Source organism: Nothoprocta perdicaria, unplaced genomic scaffold (assembly GCF_003342845.1).
Source record: "Nothoprocta perdicaria isolate Ctin4 unplaced genomic scaffold, notPer1 scaffold_155, whole genome shotgun sequence".
In the NCBI taxonomy this organism is placed as follows: domain Eukaryota; kingdom Metazoa; phylum Chordata; class Aves; order Tinamiformes; family Tinamidae; genus Nothoprocta; species Nothoprocta perdicaria.
This window is the reverse complement of record NW_020454705.1, coordinates 122260-135705: the sequence shown is the minus strand read 5'-3', so window position 1 is coordinate 135705 and position 13446 is coordinate 122260. Positions and strand designations below refer to the sequence as shown.

General features: G+C 56.0%; 1 protein-coding gene across 1 annotated transcript in view; it reads left to right on the top strand.

Annotated features, from left to right (window-relative positions):
* The window catches only part of IL17D (interleukin 17D), an 11663-nt gene extending 2659 nt beyond the window's left edge, over positions 1 to 9004 (top strand). Inside the window, exons 4-5 of the mRNA XM_026035026.1 lie at positions 4 to 214; positions 8664 to 9004. Of these exons, the coding sequence (XP_025890811.1) occupies positions 4 to 214; positions 8664 to 8979 (527 nt within the window). The 3' untranslated portion in view covers positions 8980 to 9004. The remainder of the gene's footprint in view (positions 1 to 3; positions 215 to 8663) is intronic.
* The last annotated feature ends 4442 nt before the right edge of the window (positions 9005 to 13446 follow it).

The following is a 13446-nucleotide window of genomic DNA, read 5'->3' as shown; positions in this document are numbered from 1 at the left end:
GCGCGCGGCCGTGCGGCGAGCGGCCCGAGGAGCTGCTGGAGCAGCTGTACGGGCGGCTGGCGGCGGGCATGCTGAGCGCCTTCCACCACACGCTGCAGCCCGAGCCGCCCGGCCGCGCGCTCAACGCCAGCTGCCCCGCGGGGGCGCGCCCGCCGCCCGACAAGAGGTTCCGCCTGCCCGTCAACCTGCGCAGCGCCTCGCCCTGGGCCTACAGGTGAGCGCGGCGCCGCGCGGCGCTGCCTGCCCAGCGCCCGGGAACCGCTGGACATCGCGCGGCCGTTAGGGACCGCTGGGGAGTCACCCAGCAGCGCGGCCGTTAGGGACTACCCAGGGAGCTCGGCTGTTGGGAACCTGTCAGGGACCGTTGGGGAGTCATCCGGCAGCGCGGCCGTTAGGAACCACCCAGGGAGCACGGCCGTTGGGAACCTGTCAGGGACCGTTAGGGAGTCGCCCGGCAGCGCGGCCGTTAGGGACTACCCAGGGAGCTCGGCTGTTGGGAAACTCTCAGGGACCGTTAGGGAGTCACCCGGCTGCGCGGCCGTTATGGACTACCCAGGGAGCTCGGCTGTTGGGAACCTGTCAGGGACCGTTAGGGAGTCACCCGGCAGCGCGGCCGTTGGGAACCTCTCAGGGACCCTTGAGAGCCACGCGGCAGCGCAGCCGTTATGGACCGTTAGGGAGTCACCCACAGCGCGGCCGTTAGGGACCGCTCACGGAGCGTGGTCGTTGGGAACCCCTCAGGGACAGTTGGGAGTCACCGGCAGCGCGGCCGTTGGGGGCTGCCCTGGGGCCGTTGGGAGCTGCCCGGAGCCGGTTGGGAGTCACCCGGCAGCGCGGCCGTTAGGGACCGTTGGGAGTCACCCGGCAGCGCGGCCGTTGGGAACCGCCGCGGCGCCGCTGGGCGCCGCTTGCCTCCCCAAGTGCTCTCAGTGGGAGGCGGAGGGGCGAGCAGGGTGCAGGGGCGGCTGCCCCGGCCCCGGCTGGAGCGCCCTGGCTGGAGGGCCCTGCTGGGGGGACGTGTCTGTGCCGGCCCCTCGCCGCGCTCCAGGTCCCTGCCCCGGCAGCCACGGGCGTCTCCCGCAGAGCCCCGGCGGGCGCCGGGCGTCCTGGTGCGCCCGGGCGCTGCGCGCGGAGCCCCTGCGGGCTCCCGCCTTGCGGGGGCTGCTGCCTGCACGCCACGGCCCTGCGAAGCGCGGCGGTAACGCGGGGGTCACGCGGCGCCCGCCCGGCGTGGCGGTGGCCTCCCCGCAGGTTAGGGGAGCGGTGCGGTGAAGGCCCGAGAGCCCCTGGCCCGGGCAGCGCGCACCACGGGGAGGGGAGATGCGGAACGGAGCGTGAGGCGACACTCACAGACACAGCTCAAGGCGGCTGATGCGAGTTATCATTAAGCAAAATTAATGCAAAAAATTACCGTGCAGCCCCCGTCTCATAACCGTGCAGTGCCTCAGGGCCCGGGCGCCCACGCTGAGAGGCGGGTGGGCTGGTGTGGGGGCTGCGGGGACCACGTTGCATCCGGGGGCATCAGGGCTAGGAGTCCCACCTCCCAGGCGGCCGCCGGAGCGCAGCAAGGAGATCTGTGGAAGCTGCAGATTTCTACATCAGCACTTTCAGAAACACCCAAGGTGATACAGGAGTTGATAGACCCCTGGAGATATAATGTTTAAGTAAAGCAAATCTAGTGCTTTGCTAGTTGACACACAGGAGCTTCCTCTTCTTCTGCAAACTCCAGAAAAGCAGAAAACTTCTAACCCAGACCTCCAGGAGCGGAGTTTGCACGTGTTCTCTCTCTCAAGGCTGCTCTGGTAGTTTCGTCCGAGTGACAGAATTGGTTTAACTGTTTTCATCTCTCATCTCAAAACCCTGCTGGCCGCAGGGAGGGAGCTGAGACACAGGGAGACTTTAAAGGAACCGATTCTCTTCTTTCTGGATATGATCTTCATAAACACCCTGACACTTCTACTGTATATTCAGCCTATGTAAACAAAACTACCTCCCTGTTAGTGATAGCCAGTAAGTATTTATTTTGTGGCATGCCTTTTGCGAGGTTTAAGTATTCCCACTGAGAGAAAATGGTTTATTTGCTCAGTAAGTCTTTATTAAACAAAGTATTTATAGAAATAGTATTTTTAGCTAAATTATGTTTTCTGTAAACATAGTGAGCTTAAGCTGTCCAAACCTGCAAAAAGCAAGAAGGATGAGAGGCACATGTGCCCCGTGCTGTGTTATTCTTACGCTGGTCCTGCCAAATACTGGGGCCTCAGAATATTCCTCTCCAGGTCCAGAAGTGACGATTCCTGCGCTCCCGCGTTGGGCTGCTGTTTATTTTCGGTTGGAGCTGTGTACAGGCGTAGCTCTTCACACAGAGCCAGCTGTTGTTTGGGGTACAGAAAGTTTATTAAGAAGCTGTAAACCCGCTGTGCTTTGCCCTCAACGTTCTCAAACACAGCGGGCAGAGCACTGATTGCTCGTGTGTGAGCTACTTGATGGAATGCATTTGATAAAGAATTGCTCCTTGTTCATACCTAGATGAGCAGTCCAAATTCTGAAATTAAAAAGCGGGGTAGAAGAAAAGGGCTGCTCACAGAGGCAAGGTCTAGAATAACACTAGGGAAAAATCACTTTCTATAGGATGCAGAGACCCAAACGCGCTACCTAGGAACAGATCTCCCTGGAAGTATTTGGTGTTTTTTTTCCTTGATATGATTTTTACAGTGTCATCAGTACTGCGAGCTAGCAGCAAACACCGCGGGAGCTGCACTAAAAGCATAAAGTCACGACGTGCTCGTCATGGGCAGTGCCGGGCCTCTGCTGTGAGAAGCTGCCCTTGCGGTAGGTGCCACCGTGCCCGGCACGGACGGCCCCGGCGCCCTGTTCGTGTTCCCTGTGCCAGCCCGTTASCGCTGCTCCGTCCCGAGCCTGCCCTCCTGGCCGCCCGGCTCTGCCCACGCTCCCTGCCCGGCTCTTTCACACTGCGCCGTGGGGTTTCTCTGCTCCCTTGACGGTTCGCTCCAAGTCGATGGGATTTTTTTCAGATAAGTGTTTGTGAGAAAGAATCAAATCCATGCCCGAGAGCTCCGTGTCCAGCCTTCGCCAGTCGCGTCACGTTTGTCCACTTTGTCGTCCCGTGCAGTGCGGGAGAGTCGTGTTTGATGGGCTAGAAGTGYAGCTAGTCTTTGTGTGGCCTCTCTGCTTGTCTTCGATGTCTGCCTACCATCTATTTTCTATTACTTGGTCTTTAATTCAGTTATAAAAACTCAAGACTTACATCATTTTTGGCTTGCTGCACCCCAGCAATACAGCAGTTGTGCAGGGACGGTGCACTGGACTTATCTGGTCCAAGTCATTGGGGCAAAGGCAGGGAAAATAATTCATCTGTCTGATACTGAAATTCCATCGCGGTGGCCACGGGAGAGCTGTTTATCACTCCTAGCACTGAATTTAATCACCCGGATCACTCTTTACCCCGCAGAGCTGTAAAGAGACCAGAGATCCCTGGCCCGAGGTCAGTCTCGCTGAGCGATGCCTCGTGTGCCTGGATTTGCTTCCCACCTCRGGAAGCCGGGCTGAGAATTGCCCAGTGCTTTGGAAAGGGAGAGGCAGTGGCAGTAGAAGCCCCTGTGGTGACATGAGGGTGTGATGTCCAGCAGGAGCTCCCATGATATTCCACGGATGTTTGGTGGCATCCGGCGCAGTCGGCTGGTCCTGGGAGCACTCTCTGCCGTGGCCGCTTGGAGCAGCTGCTTCGCGGGGATGAGTGCCGGGGATGGCGCCTGCAGGGAGCCCCAAGCACGAGACATCCCTACCAGTTCAAGCCAGGTCCAGCTCCGCACACACCAGTAACCGACTGACTGCGCAAGGGCTGAATTTGCCACCTGTGCCTACCCGGTGGTGGAGGCGGGAAGCCGTGTTCCCGCTGCAGTGCGTGGCCCCCAGCCCGGCCTCTCGTTGCTCGCTGGCTGTGCTGCACCAGTGCCCTTCTGCTGGCCGTGGGCTCGGGCTTCACCTGCCCGCGTCCTGATGTCCAACGGCGCCCATGCGGCTCAGCTCCGTCCGCAGCCACGTCTGCCTGTTGCACAAAGGGTTCTGTGGCCTCGAAGCGTCGTTCCCGGCTCTGGCTTCCAGGTGTCACCCGCGGTGGGTCTGGGAGCCTCCTCCTGTGCCGGGATTGAGGGGCAGAGGTGGGTTTGGAGCCACAGAAGCTCAAGGCCTGAGCCTGCCTTTTGCTTTGTTCTGTATCCAGCCTGCTGGCACTGCGCAAAACACACTACAGAAAGAAGATCCCTTTGCAGGCTGCCCGGAGACAGTGTTTCCCATGAGAGATTATTTGCTGATAAATGATAAAATAATCAGCAAAATTTCTCAGCATCTTTTTTAGGATTCCTTTTTACACTCCTGTTCATTTACTGAATCCATAGTGAGGAACATACAGTAAAATAGAGACTTAATTTTTATTCTTCACGTTGATCACGAAATCCAGTTTTAGCTCGTCTCCTTCTCAAATACTGCCTAGCTTGTTCTACTCTTTGAAAGCCAGTTGCTGTCATAAGCACTGGGAGGCCAGTGCTCAGTTACTTCCAACTTTAATAAAAGCAGCTGCAGACAAGTCTAAAACGAAGCCAAGCCTGTCTGGGAACCCCGCAGCACGTCGGGAAAGGCGCACGGGGTGGGAGGGGGGGCTCTGTGTCCGAGATGCCCCCCAAGCACCCGCACGCGTCGCTGCCTGCTTGAACCCCTTCGTGCCGCACAGGGATGTTATCGGGATCCCACATCCGGAGCATCCTCTCTTTACCTTGCACTCGGAAATACTCACAGCATTAAGAGCTAGCAACTCTTTTTTCTTTTTTTTTCCCCCCCTGTAGCTAGCAACTTGTTTTTTAGTTTTCTTCTCTCGGTGAGACATTTATTCCTCTCTAGCAGGTGTTGGGTTGTTGAACTCACGTTAAGCTTTTGCTCGGTGTGGGGATTTGGAGCAGGCCTGTACACAGTGAGGTGGCTGCCGGCCAGTTTTCGCCTCTTCAGGAGGACACACAAACAGGGGCTTGTCGTATCACAGAGCCACAGGACCACAGAGGGCACAATCACAGAAGGGTTGAGGTTGGAAGGGACCTCTAGAGATCACCCGGTCCCACCCCCTGCTCCAGCAGGGACACCCAGAGCACGGGGCACAGGGTGGCAGCCAGGCGGCTTTGGAAGATCTCCAGAGAAGGAGACTCCACAGCCTCCCTGGGCAGCCTGTGCCAGGGCTCTGGCACCCTCACAGCAAAGAAGTTCTTCCTCATGTGCAGATGGAACTGCCTGGGTTTCAACTTGTGCCCATTGCCCCTTGTCCTGTCACTGGCCACCACTGAGAAGAGCTTGGCCCCTTGCTCCCTACATTCTCCCTTCAGGTACTTAGACGTATTGATCAGATCCACTCTCAACTTTCTCTTCTCCAGACTAAACAGGCCCAGCTCAATCTCTGCTCATACGAGAGATGTTCCATCTATCTAGAGGACCTCAAGAGATCCTCTAGCCCAATGCCCTGCTCCAGCAGGGACACCTAGGGCATGARAAACAGCATCCAGGTGTGATGGGAAGATCTCCAGCGAGGGACATTGGAAAAATATCCCAGTCATGCTCAGGGCAGCGCAGCGTTGCTGACGCCCGGGAGCTGAGGCTGCGCTCTCRGCTCCAGGGGAGCAGGCCAGTGCTCGACTGAAGACGCTGGCGCCGACACTCTGGGCACCCTGGCGTTTGCCAGGCATTTGCCAGCAGTTCTGCCCGGATCACACCAGGCTGCCCACAGGGACCAGGCGGAGCCTGTGGCTGCGCTGTGTGTGCACCGAGATGTGAGCTGGAGAAACCTGCGTGTGGCTCCAGCGTTGGGTGGCCTCGTAGCTCCGCGAAGGGTTTGGAGATGCGGCTGCCAACAGTTGGCCTTCAGGCCTGGGCTGCATGCAGAGAACAGGTCCGTGCTTTGGATCCATTCCAAGGGTTTGGATCCACGATGATTCTTTCTCATCCTCTTACGAAGGAATAGTGGTATCTGCGCCACTTCCATAGGAATGGAAGAGAGGGGGGGGGGTGTCCTTCTCTCTTTTTCTTTTCTCCTTTTCTCTTTTCTGTGCTTTGCTTTGCTTTTCTTCTGTTTTGTTTCCCAGCAGCAAGTCAGTTATGATCCCCACACCATCTTGCTGGAAAAAACAGCCCCCAATTACCCCTTATTTTTGCCATGTGTGAATCTGTGAAGGGAATGTTCACGTCTCAAGATTCCCATGAGGCTTTTTTTCTGGTTATTAGTAAAAATCCTCGTGTTTACATCAAAGCATTTTCGTGCTTTCCAGGAGCATTGTAACCCAGGTGCTAGAGATAACACAACTTAGGAAATACCGGTGCCTTGGCACRTGGAGCACAGAACGATCCGCCGCTGGAGTGACTCGCAGTTGGGTTTGAGAGGGGAGCGCCTTGCGCGGAGCGGGGCCGCTCTGCTTGGCTTTCTCTCTTGCTGCCGACCAGCACACGTTTTATTTCACACTGCTGTGAGATCCTGAGACATGAGGGCATTTCCTGGGGAAGTAAGGGATGCAAATGGGTTGCGAAAAATAAAATAAAATAAAATAAAATAAAATAAAATAAAATAAAATAAAATAAAATAAAATAAAATAAAATAAAATAAAATAAAATAAAATATGAAATGCAATGCCAAGTATGCAGCAGCACAGCCGTGCTCACATGGCCTCGCGTGCTCTGTGCCCGTGGTGGCACGGTGGGGGACCAGGCGCTGTCACCAGGCCCAGCGAGAGGCGGTGGCGCCACCTGCCCCCCCAAGCAGCGAATTTGGCTGCGTTAAAGTGGCTGGGAAGTCACAGCTGGAGCAGGGGCCTCTGCTCCTCACATACTTGCTGTGCTGGCAGTGACTTGGCCTCAGGATGCTGAGGATCCTGTGATCTCCCCTGACGTTCCTCCCAGCAGAGCAGCAAAAGGCCAGCGAGGCCAGCGCGAGCAGACCCCAGGCAGGCGCGGTGCTCCCCGCCGAGCCCCAGCAGAGGCGGCCCCAAGGCCTCGAGCCGCCTGTTCTTGCGGCGCCTCCCGTCACACACCCGCGGCCGGAACGGGCTGCGCTGGGCTGCAGAGCCAGGCGAGTCCCGCTGCGGCAGCCGCCCGGCAGGCACCCGCCRGAGCTGCGCACACGCGGGAAGAGCACCCGGCTGGAGTGGGGAGCTGCCGCCGGGAAAATGTGGACAAATCCGCCCGGCCGGAGCAGGGAGCTGCTGCTGGGCACACGCGGGAAGGGCACCCAGCCACAGCGGGTTGGCTGCCGTGTCCGCTCACGGGGCGTAGCGCGGAGCAGGCAGCCTCCTCGTGCTTTCTTGGGGTTCAAGCATTTGTTTTCTAGGATAATGACACTGCTGCAGCAACGTGCAAGTTACAGCAGGACCCTCAGTTGCTTCCAGGATAAGCAGGAAAATTGGGTAAAGAACAAAAGTAAAAAGTCCCTCACTGCAGTGCACAGTGCAGCAGCACACGCCAGTTCTAACCTGTGTGTGCACTTTTTTTTTTTTTTTTGAAAATGTAACTGTCAATCGTATTTATTATTTTTGGTTAACCGCTAACATATCCGTATTGCTCCTTCCAACTATGTTCAGAGAAGAAAGTTGCATCTTGGGCTCCCTCGGTCCAGTCTTGGTTACAAGCTCTGCCAGTGCCACTGGCCAGAGCACTCAGAGACAGGGACAGGGCTCCCAGGTGCGCAGAGAAGGAGGGAGACCTGCGTAAAACAGGGAGCAGAGGGAATGCGCTGGAATCCTGCTKCAGCTGTGGCACAGCACAGCGGGAGAGTGCAGCAAAAACGGACATTAACAAGAACTGGGTGGGAGGTCAGGAAGGAATCAGCGCAGATCAAAGATTTGGAAATACCCCATTTTCCTTTTTGAAGTCTCAGTTATCCATTTAGTCCAAAATTCAGATCAGTTCTGTCTAAACACAGAACCACAGAATGGTTGAGGGACCTCTAGGGATCACCCAGTGCAACCCCCTGCTCCAGCAGGGACACCCAGAGCACGGGGCACAGGGTGGCAGCCAGGCGGSTTKGGAAGATCTCCAGAGAAGGAGACTCCACAGCCTCCCTGGGCAGCCTGTGCCAGGGCTCTGGCACCCTCACAGGCAGGAAGTTCTTCCTCAYRTGCAGATGGAACTGCCTGGGTTTCAACTTGTACCCATTGCCCCTTGTCCTGTCTCTAGTCACCACCAAGAAGAGCATGGCTCAAACCCGTGAGCCTTGTGTCTTAGCAGGCAGGCACTTACTCTATCCTCAGGTTAATCAGTGACATTTCTTCTTTCCACTTTACAATAAGCCTGACAGCAAAAGCTACGCCTAGTTCTTCCTGCCCCGCAAAAACCAAAGTGTTGCATACCATGATATAGCCCTGGAAGAGGCTGCCCAGGGAGGCTGTGGAGTCTCCTTCTCTGGAGATCTTCCCAACCCGCCTGGCTGCCACCCTGTGCCCCGTGCTCTGGGTGTCCCTGCTGCAGCAGGGGGTTGCACTGGGTGATCTCTAGAAGTCCCTGCCAACCTGGAAGATTCTGTTAAATATACCCGTCCACATTTGTAATAACAATGCTCTCCAGCTAAATAACGCTATTCTGAAGGTACTAACGCCTCGCTCTTCCTTGCCTCCCTGCAGAATCTCGTATGACCCGAGCAGATACCCCAAGTACATCCCCGAGGCCTACTGCCTGTGCCGGGGCTGCCTCACGGKCGCCTTCGGCGAGGAGAGCCTGCGCTTCCGCAGCACGCCCGTCTACATGCCCGCCGTGATCCTGCGGCGCACGGCCGCCTGCGCCGGCGGCCGCTACGTCTACGCCGAGGACTACGTCACCGTGGCCGTGGGCTGCACCTGCGTGCCCGAGCAGGACAAGGAGGCCGCCGGCGCCAACTCCAGCCTGGACAAGCAGGAAGCCAAGCGGCTCGGCAGCCACAAAGAGCCCGCGCCCCGCTGAGGCCGCGCGGCCGGTGAGGGGCTGTCCCCTCGCTCCGCACGACCGCCGTGTGAGGAACCTTTTGTGGCTTTCTACAGTATTTGCTGCAATGGTCAATGTAGCTTTTTTGTTTGTTCCTTAGAGCAGGACCTTTTGCCTTTACTTATCCACAGTGAAATTTAGAAGAGGATGCAGCTRTAAGACATGCTAGATATTGTTATAGCAGACTGCTGGTTGTAGATAATTTTAAGAAGTCTCTTATACTCTACTGTTGACAGCCTTTTATAAAGTCACTTAACTGCTGCACACATGCTAAACCAGCAGTTAAAAGGATTGCAGACTAGCAAACCAGCAGTTAAAGTTTTGCAGACTAGAATATCTTGGCTTTTACACCGTGTGTCCTGACTCCATGCAGTAGCTGCCTTGGGGAACRTCTCTCGTATGAGGAGACTGAGTGARYTGGGCCTGTTCAGCTTGGAGAAGAGAAGGCTGAGAGGAGATGTGATTAACATGTATAACTACATGAAGGGAGATTGTAGGGAGGAGGGGGCCAAGCTYTTCTCAGTGGTGGCCAGTGACAGGACAAGGGGCAATGGGCACAAGTTGAAACCCAGGCAGTTCCATCTGCACATGAGGAAGAACTTCTTTCCTGTGAGGGTGCCAGAGCCCTGGAAGAGGCTGCCCAGGGAGGCTGTGGAGTCTCCTTCTCYGGAGATCTTCCMAACCYGCCTGGCTGCCACCCTGTGCCCCGTGCTCTGGGTGTCCCTGCTGGAGCAGGGGGTTGGACTAGATGATCTCTAGAGGTCCCTCCCAACCTTAAGGATTCTGTGATTGTGTGATTTCTACATGAGAAATACACTGGGCTATTTCTAAATCAAGATTTTCAGGCAACAATATTCTATATGAGTTTGCTATCTTTAAATATGCCAAACTGCTAAGAGCATAAAAGTGTTGAGAAAAAGCATTCAAGAATATTAGGAAAGCACAGCAGACTTTCTTGTTGTTGTTGTCATGGATTAAGTCTAACTGCACAGACAATACCAATTAGAAAGAACTTCATTTGGGAGGCAGCATTTCATCCTTAAGCTCTGAACTGTTAACGAGGCCACGCTCACCGGCTCCCGCGGACCTGAGGCGGAGCTGCCTCTGCCCTGCGGGGCTGCGGGGCTGCGGGCTCGGCCGTCACCCGCCCCAGCTGCGGGTGCGCAGGGCGCCGGGCGCTCTGAGCTCAGCACCGCAGCAGGAGCTGCCTGGGCGCGTGGGACCCGCCGGGGCTGCGGAGGAGGGAGCTGAGGCCCCCTGAGCCGGGAACGGCCCCGCAAGGGCTCCCTCCCGTCTCCGCGGCTGATCAGTCACCCAAYGAACCCCAGCAAGTGCCTTTTCCAGGGGAAGGGCTGGGACGCCAAAGAGAGCGGCCGCCACATGCAGCGGAACAGCTGCTGCATCAAGGTTACGCTTGGTCCGTGTAGGAGGGTAGCTCTAACCAACTCCTTTGGCGAGTATTTGAACAACAAATGGAAAGACTATGAGCTAAACAGAACTGACAAGGTAAATACAGCATTAAAATCAAAGACAATCTGTGTCTTAGTGTATAATCATTGACTTTTTATAACTCAATATAACCCTATTTTTATAGTACAATCTAGCTTCTCACATATCCTACAGAACATTAAGAACTCCAGGAACCTTTAAATGTAATAGATTCCTATCACAACGTCACACTGAAGTTTGTAATTGTGTTTCTATGCAGAAAACACATTTCTACATGTTTTCTATGTTTCTGTACTTTTTCACAATTATATTTGCCTTTGGATCTGTGTTTGCTCATATTGTGACCCTTGTATCTCAAGGGGGTTCTCAAGGAAGAGTTCAAAGCAGGTCATAGAAGTGTTGGCACTGCTCAGGTGGCTACATAGCTGCCGGCAGCTGCTGAAGGTGCTTCCTGTTCCCGGGATAACAGCCCCACTTTGGGCAATTGCTGCCATTTTCCATCCCTGCCAGTGYGGAAGAACAACTCAGCTCGGGGGGGAGCTGGTCACAAACAGTGGGCTCGGGAGGTTGGTCGGCTCGGTGGGCCCCACACTCCAGTGCCTCGGCCCCTGCGCCTTCACTCCTAACGCTGCAGCTCTTCTCTCCCATGTCCAGCACACTCAGTTGCACAGAAACACCTCAGAGGGTCACACTGGAGCTTTAGGCTCCACAGCACAGAAAGGAAAGTCTTTGGAGTATAACACGGCAAAACAGAAACAACTCCCAACATTCAGTAAAGATCCACAAAGGTTATTGGCTAAAGCACAGATATTAGTTTCTGCCAAACACCACGCTCCAACAGGAACCTCATCTCTCTGCCTGGCCCCTTTTGGAGCACAAMTCCGTGTCTGCAACAAATCGCTCACTAAAGCACATGGATTTATTTGCATGATGTGGAGAAAATGTCACATTCATTGTGGCTTTCTCGTCATCACTCATAGATTACAGAAGGGGGTGAGGGTTGCAAGTAGCTGGCGCGTGGGGCTGCAGGGGGCAGCAGGGACCTGCAACGCGGCCGCTTTGGCCAGTCCCAACAAACAGGGGCTTTCGCTCCCTCAAAGCCTCAGGAATCGGATGACTAAAAGGAAAGTATTAGGAAGTGCCAAAGCTCAGTGCATCGGTAGGTTACAGATGTTGGAGACCCCCTTCTCTTCATGCTGCAGCAAGGGCAGAAAGTTTCCTATGGTTACAGGAACCCTCATGTTATCCTAGTCAGAAACCCATTTCCCTCCTTTAATCCTCATCCTCTCTGAAGGATTTTCCAGCCGAGCCAGTTTGCCTCCAATCCAGCTTTCCAGCTGCGTGTCTCTCAAAGGCCGYGTTTATGTTTCAGAGTGAGCAACCGCTTGCTGATCATTTGCTAGTGACAACTGTCTGRTAGTATCTGACATCAGGACTATCAGCTACACCAACATGTTACCCTTCGCAACCCCCTTTCACACACAAGTCCCCGCACTACTGACAGGGGTAGGTCTGAGCACTGAAGGCAGCTTGGATGTGGTCGGATTTTTGTCCTTCTTCCCTGCTGTCACCACCCTGCGGATTGACCTCAGCTGCAGTGACGCTTTGCAGCTTCTGGCCCGTTGCAGACAGCCCCGCKTGGGGAGGGGGCTCCTCGGGGCTGCTCCAGCAGGCAGGTAGGAGCTGCCTCGCRGAGCCCCCGCGGCCAATAAGCACAAACGTTTCAAAGCTGGAGCTGTCGGGCAGCTGCAGCTCGTTTGAGAAAAGCTCTGCTGTGCCAGGAAAACCTTTCCCTTTGGTGAGGTTGTCCCTGGAACACATTAGGAGCCCAAACCAGAACAATATTCTCAGGGAGATTATTTCTCCTCTGTGTTATCCCTTAACAGAGACTGGGCAAGGCCTGTCCCGCAGGATGGTGGCAACGTGGAGCCATTCGTGGTGGTTTACCAGCCAGCGACTGTGTGTGTGTGTGTGTGTGTGTGTGTGTGTGTGTGTGCGCGCGCGCGTGAGCAGCCCGTGCTCTGCTGCTGCCGGGAGCAGGGGGCAAGGGCAGGTATCACCTGTGCTCAGGACGCCCACTCCCCCCTGCGGGACAGGGCACGGCTACAGGAGGGGGCCACACGGGGCAGGGCCCGTCCATCTTACCTGTGTGGCTGAGCGGCGCCGTGAGCTGCGCCCATCTCTGCAGAGGCAGCACTGCCGGCAGCAGAGCGGTGCCCAGTTCCGCCTGCTGGGACGGCTCTTGAAGCCCAGAGTTCTGCTTTGGAGGCCCGTGCTCTGGCCCRGGGACTGGAGTACTGTGTCCAGTTCTGGGCTGGATAGGACTAGAGGAAAYGGCCACAAGCTGAGGCACCAAAAGTTCCACAGGAACTTAAGRAAAMWWTTCTTAACAGTGAGGGTGACAGARCCCTGGAACAGGCTGCCCAGAGAGGTTGTGGAGTCTCCTTCTCTGGAGGTCTTCCAAACCCGCTTGGACGCAGCCCTGTGCCCCGTGCTCTGGGTGACCCTGTGTGAGCARGGGGTTGCACTAGATGACCTCTGAGGTCCCTTCCAACCTTGGGCGTTCTATGATTCTATGACTGCTCCCCACAGCTGGYGGTGACAAGGCCCTCCAGCAGGCGCCTCTCCCCTTTGCCCTGCTGTGCGGGGCAGTGGGAGGAGGCCAGCGCTGGGAGCAGGGCGGGCAGGGCAAGGGCAGCCCCACACCCCCAGCTCCCATGCTTAGGAGAGCAGCACAGAGGGCACCAGGGCACCGGGCAGCAGCGGGTGCAGCCGCTGCCCTGGGACGGGCGCCAAGCCGCGGCGGGATCAGCGCGTGCACGATCACCACGTTCCTCTGCCAGCCTCCGCTCACCRGGATGTGTGAAACCTCCTGTGCTGCAGCACGCGGAGAACCCTCTGGGAGAGGCACGATGGGTCTCAAAGCCWACCTGAAAAAAAAGAATGCCAATCACTACTTAACAGCGAGTAATCTTTTCTTGATCATCTTATTACAGA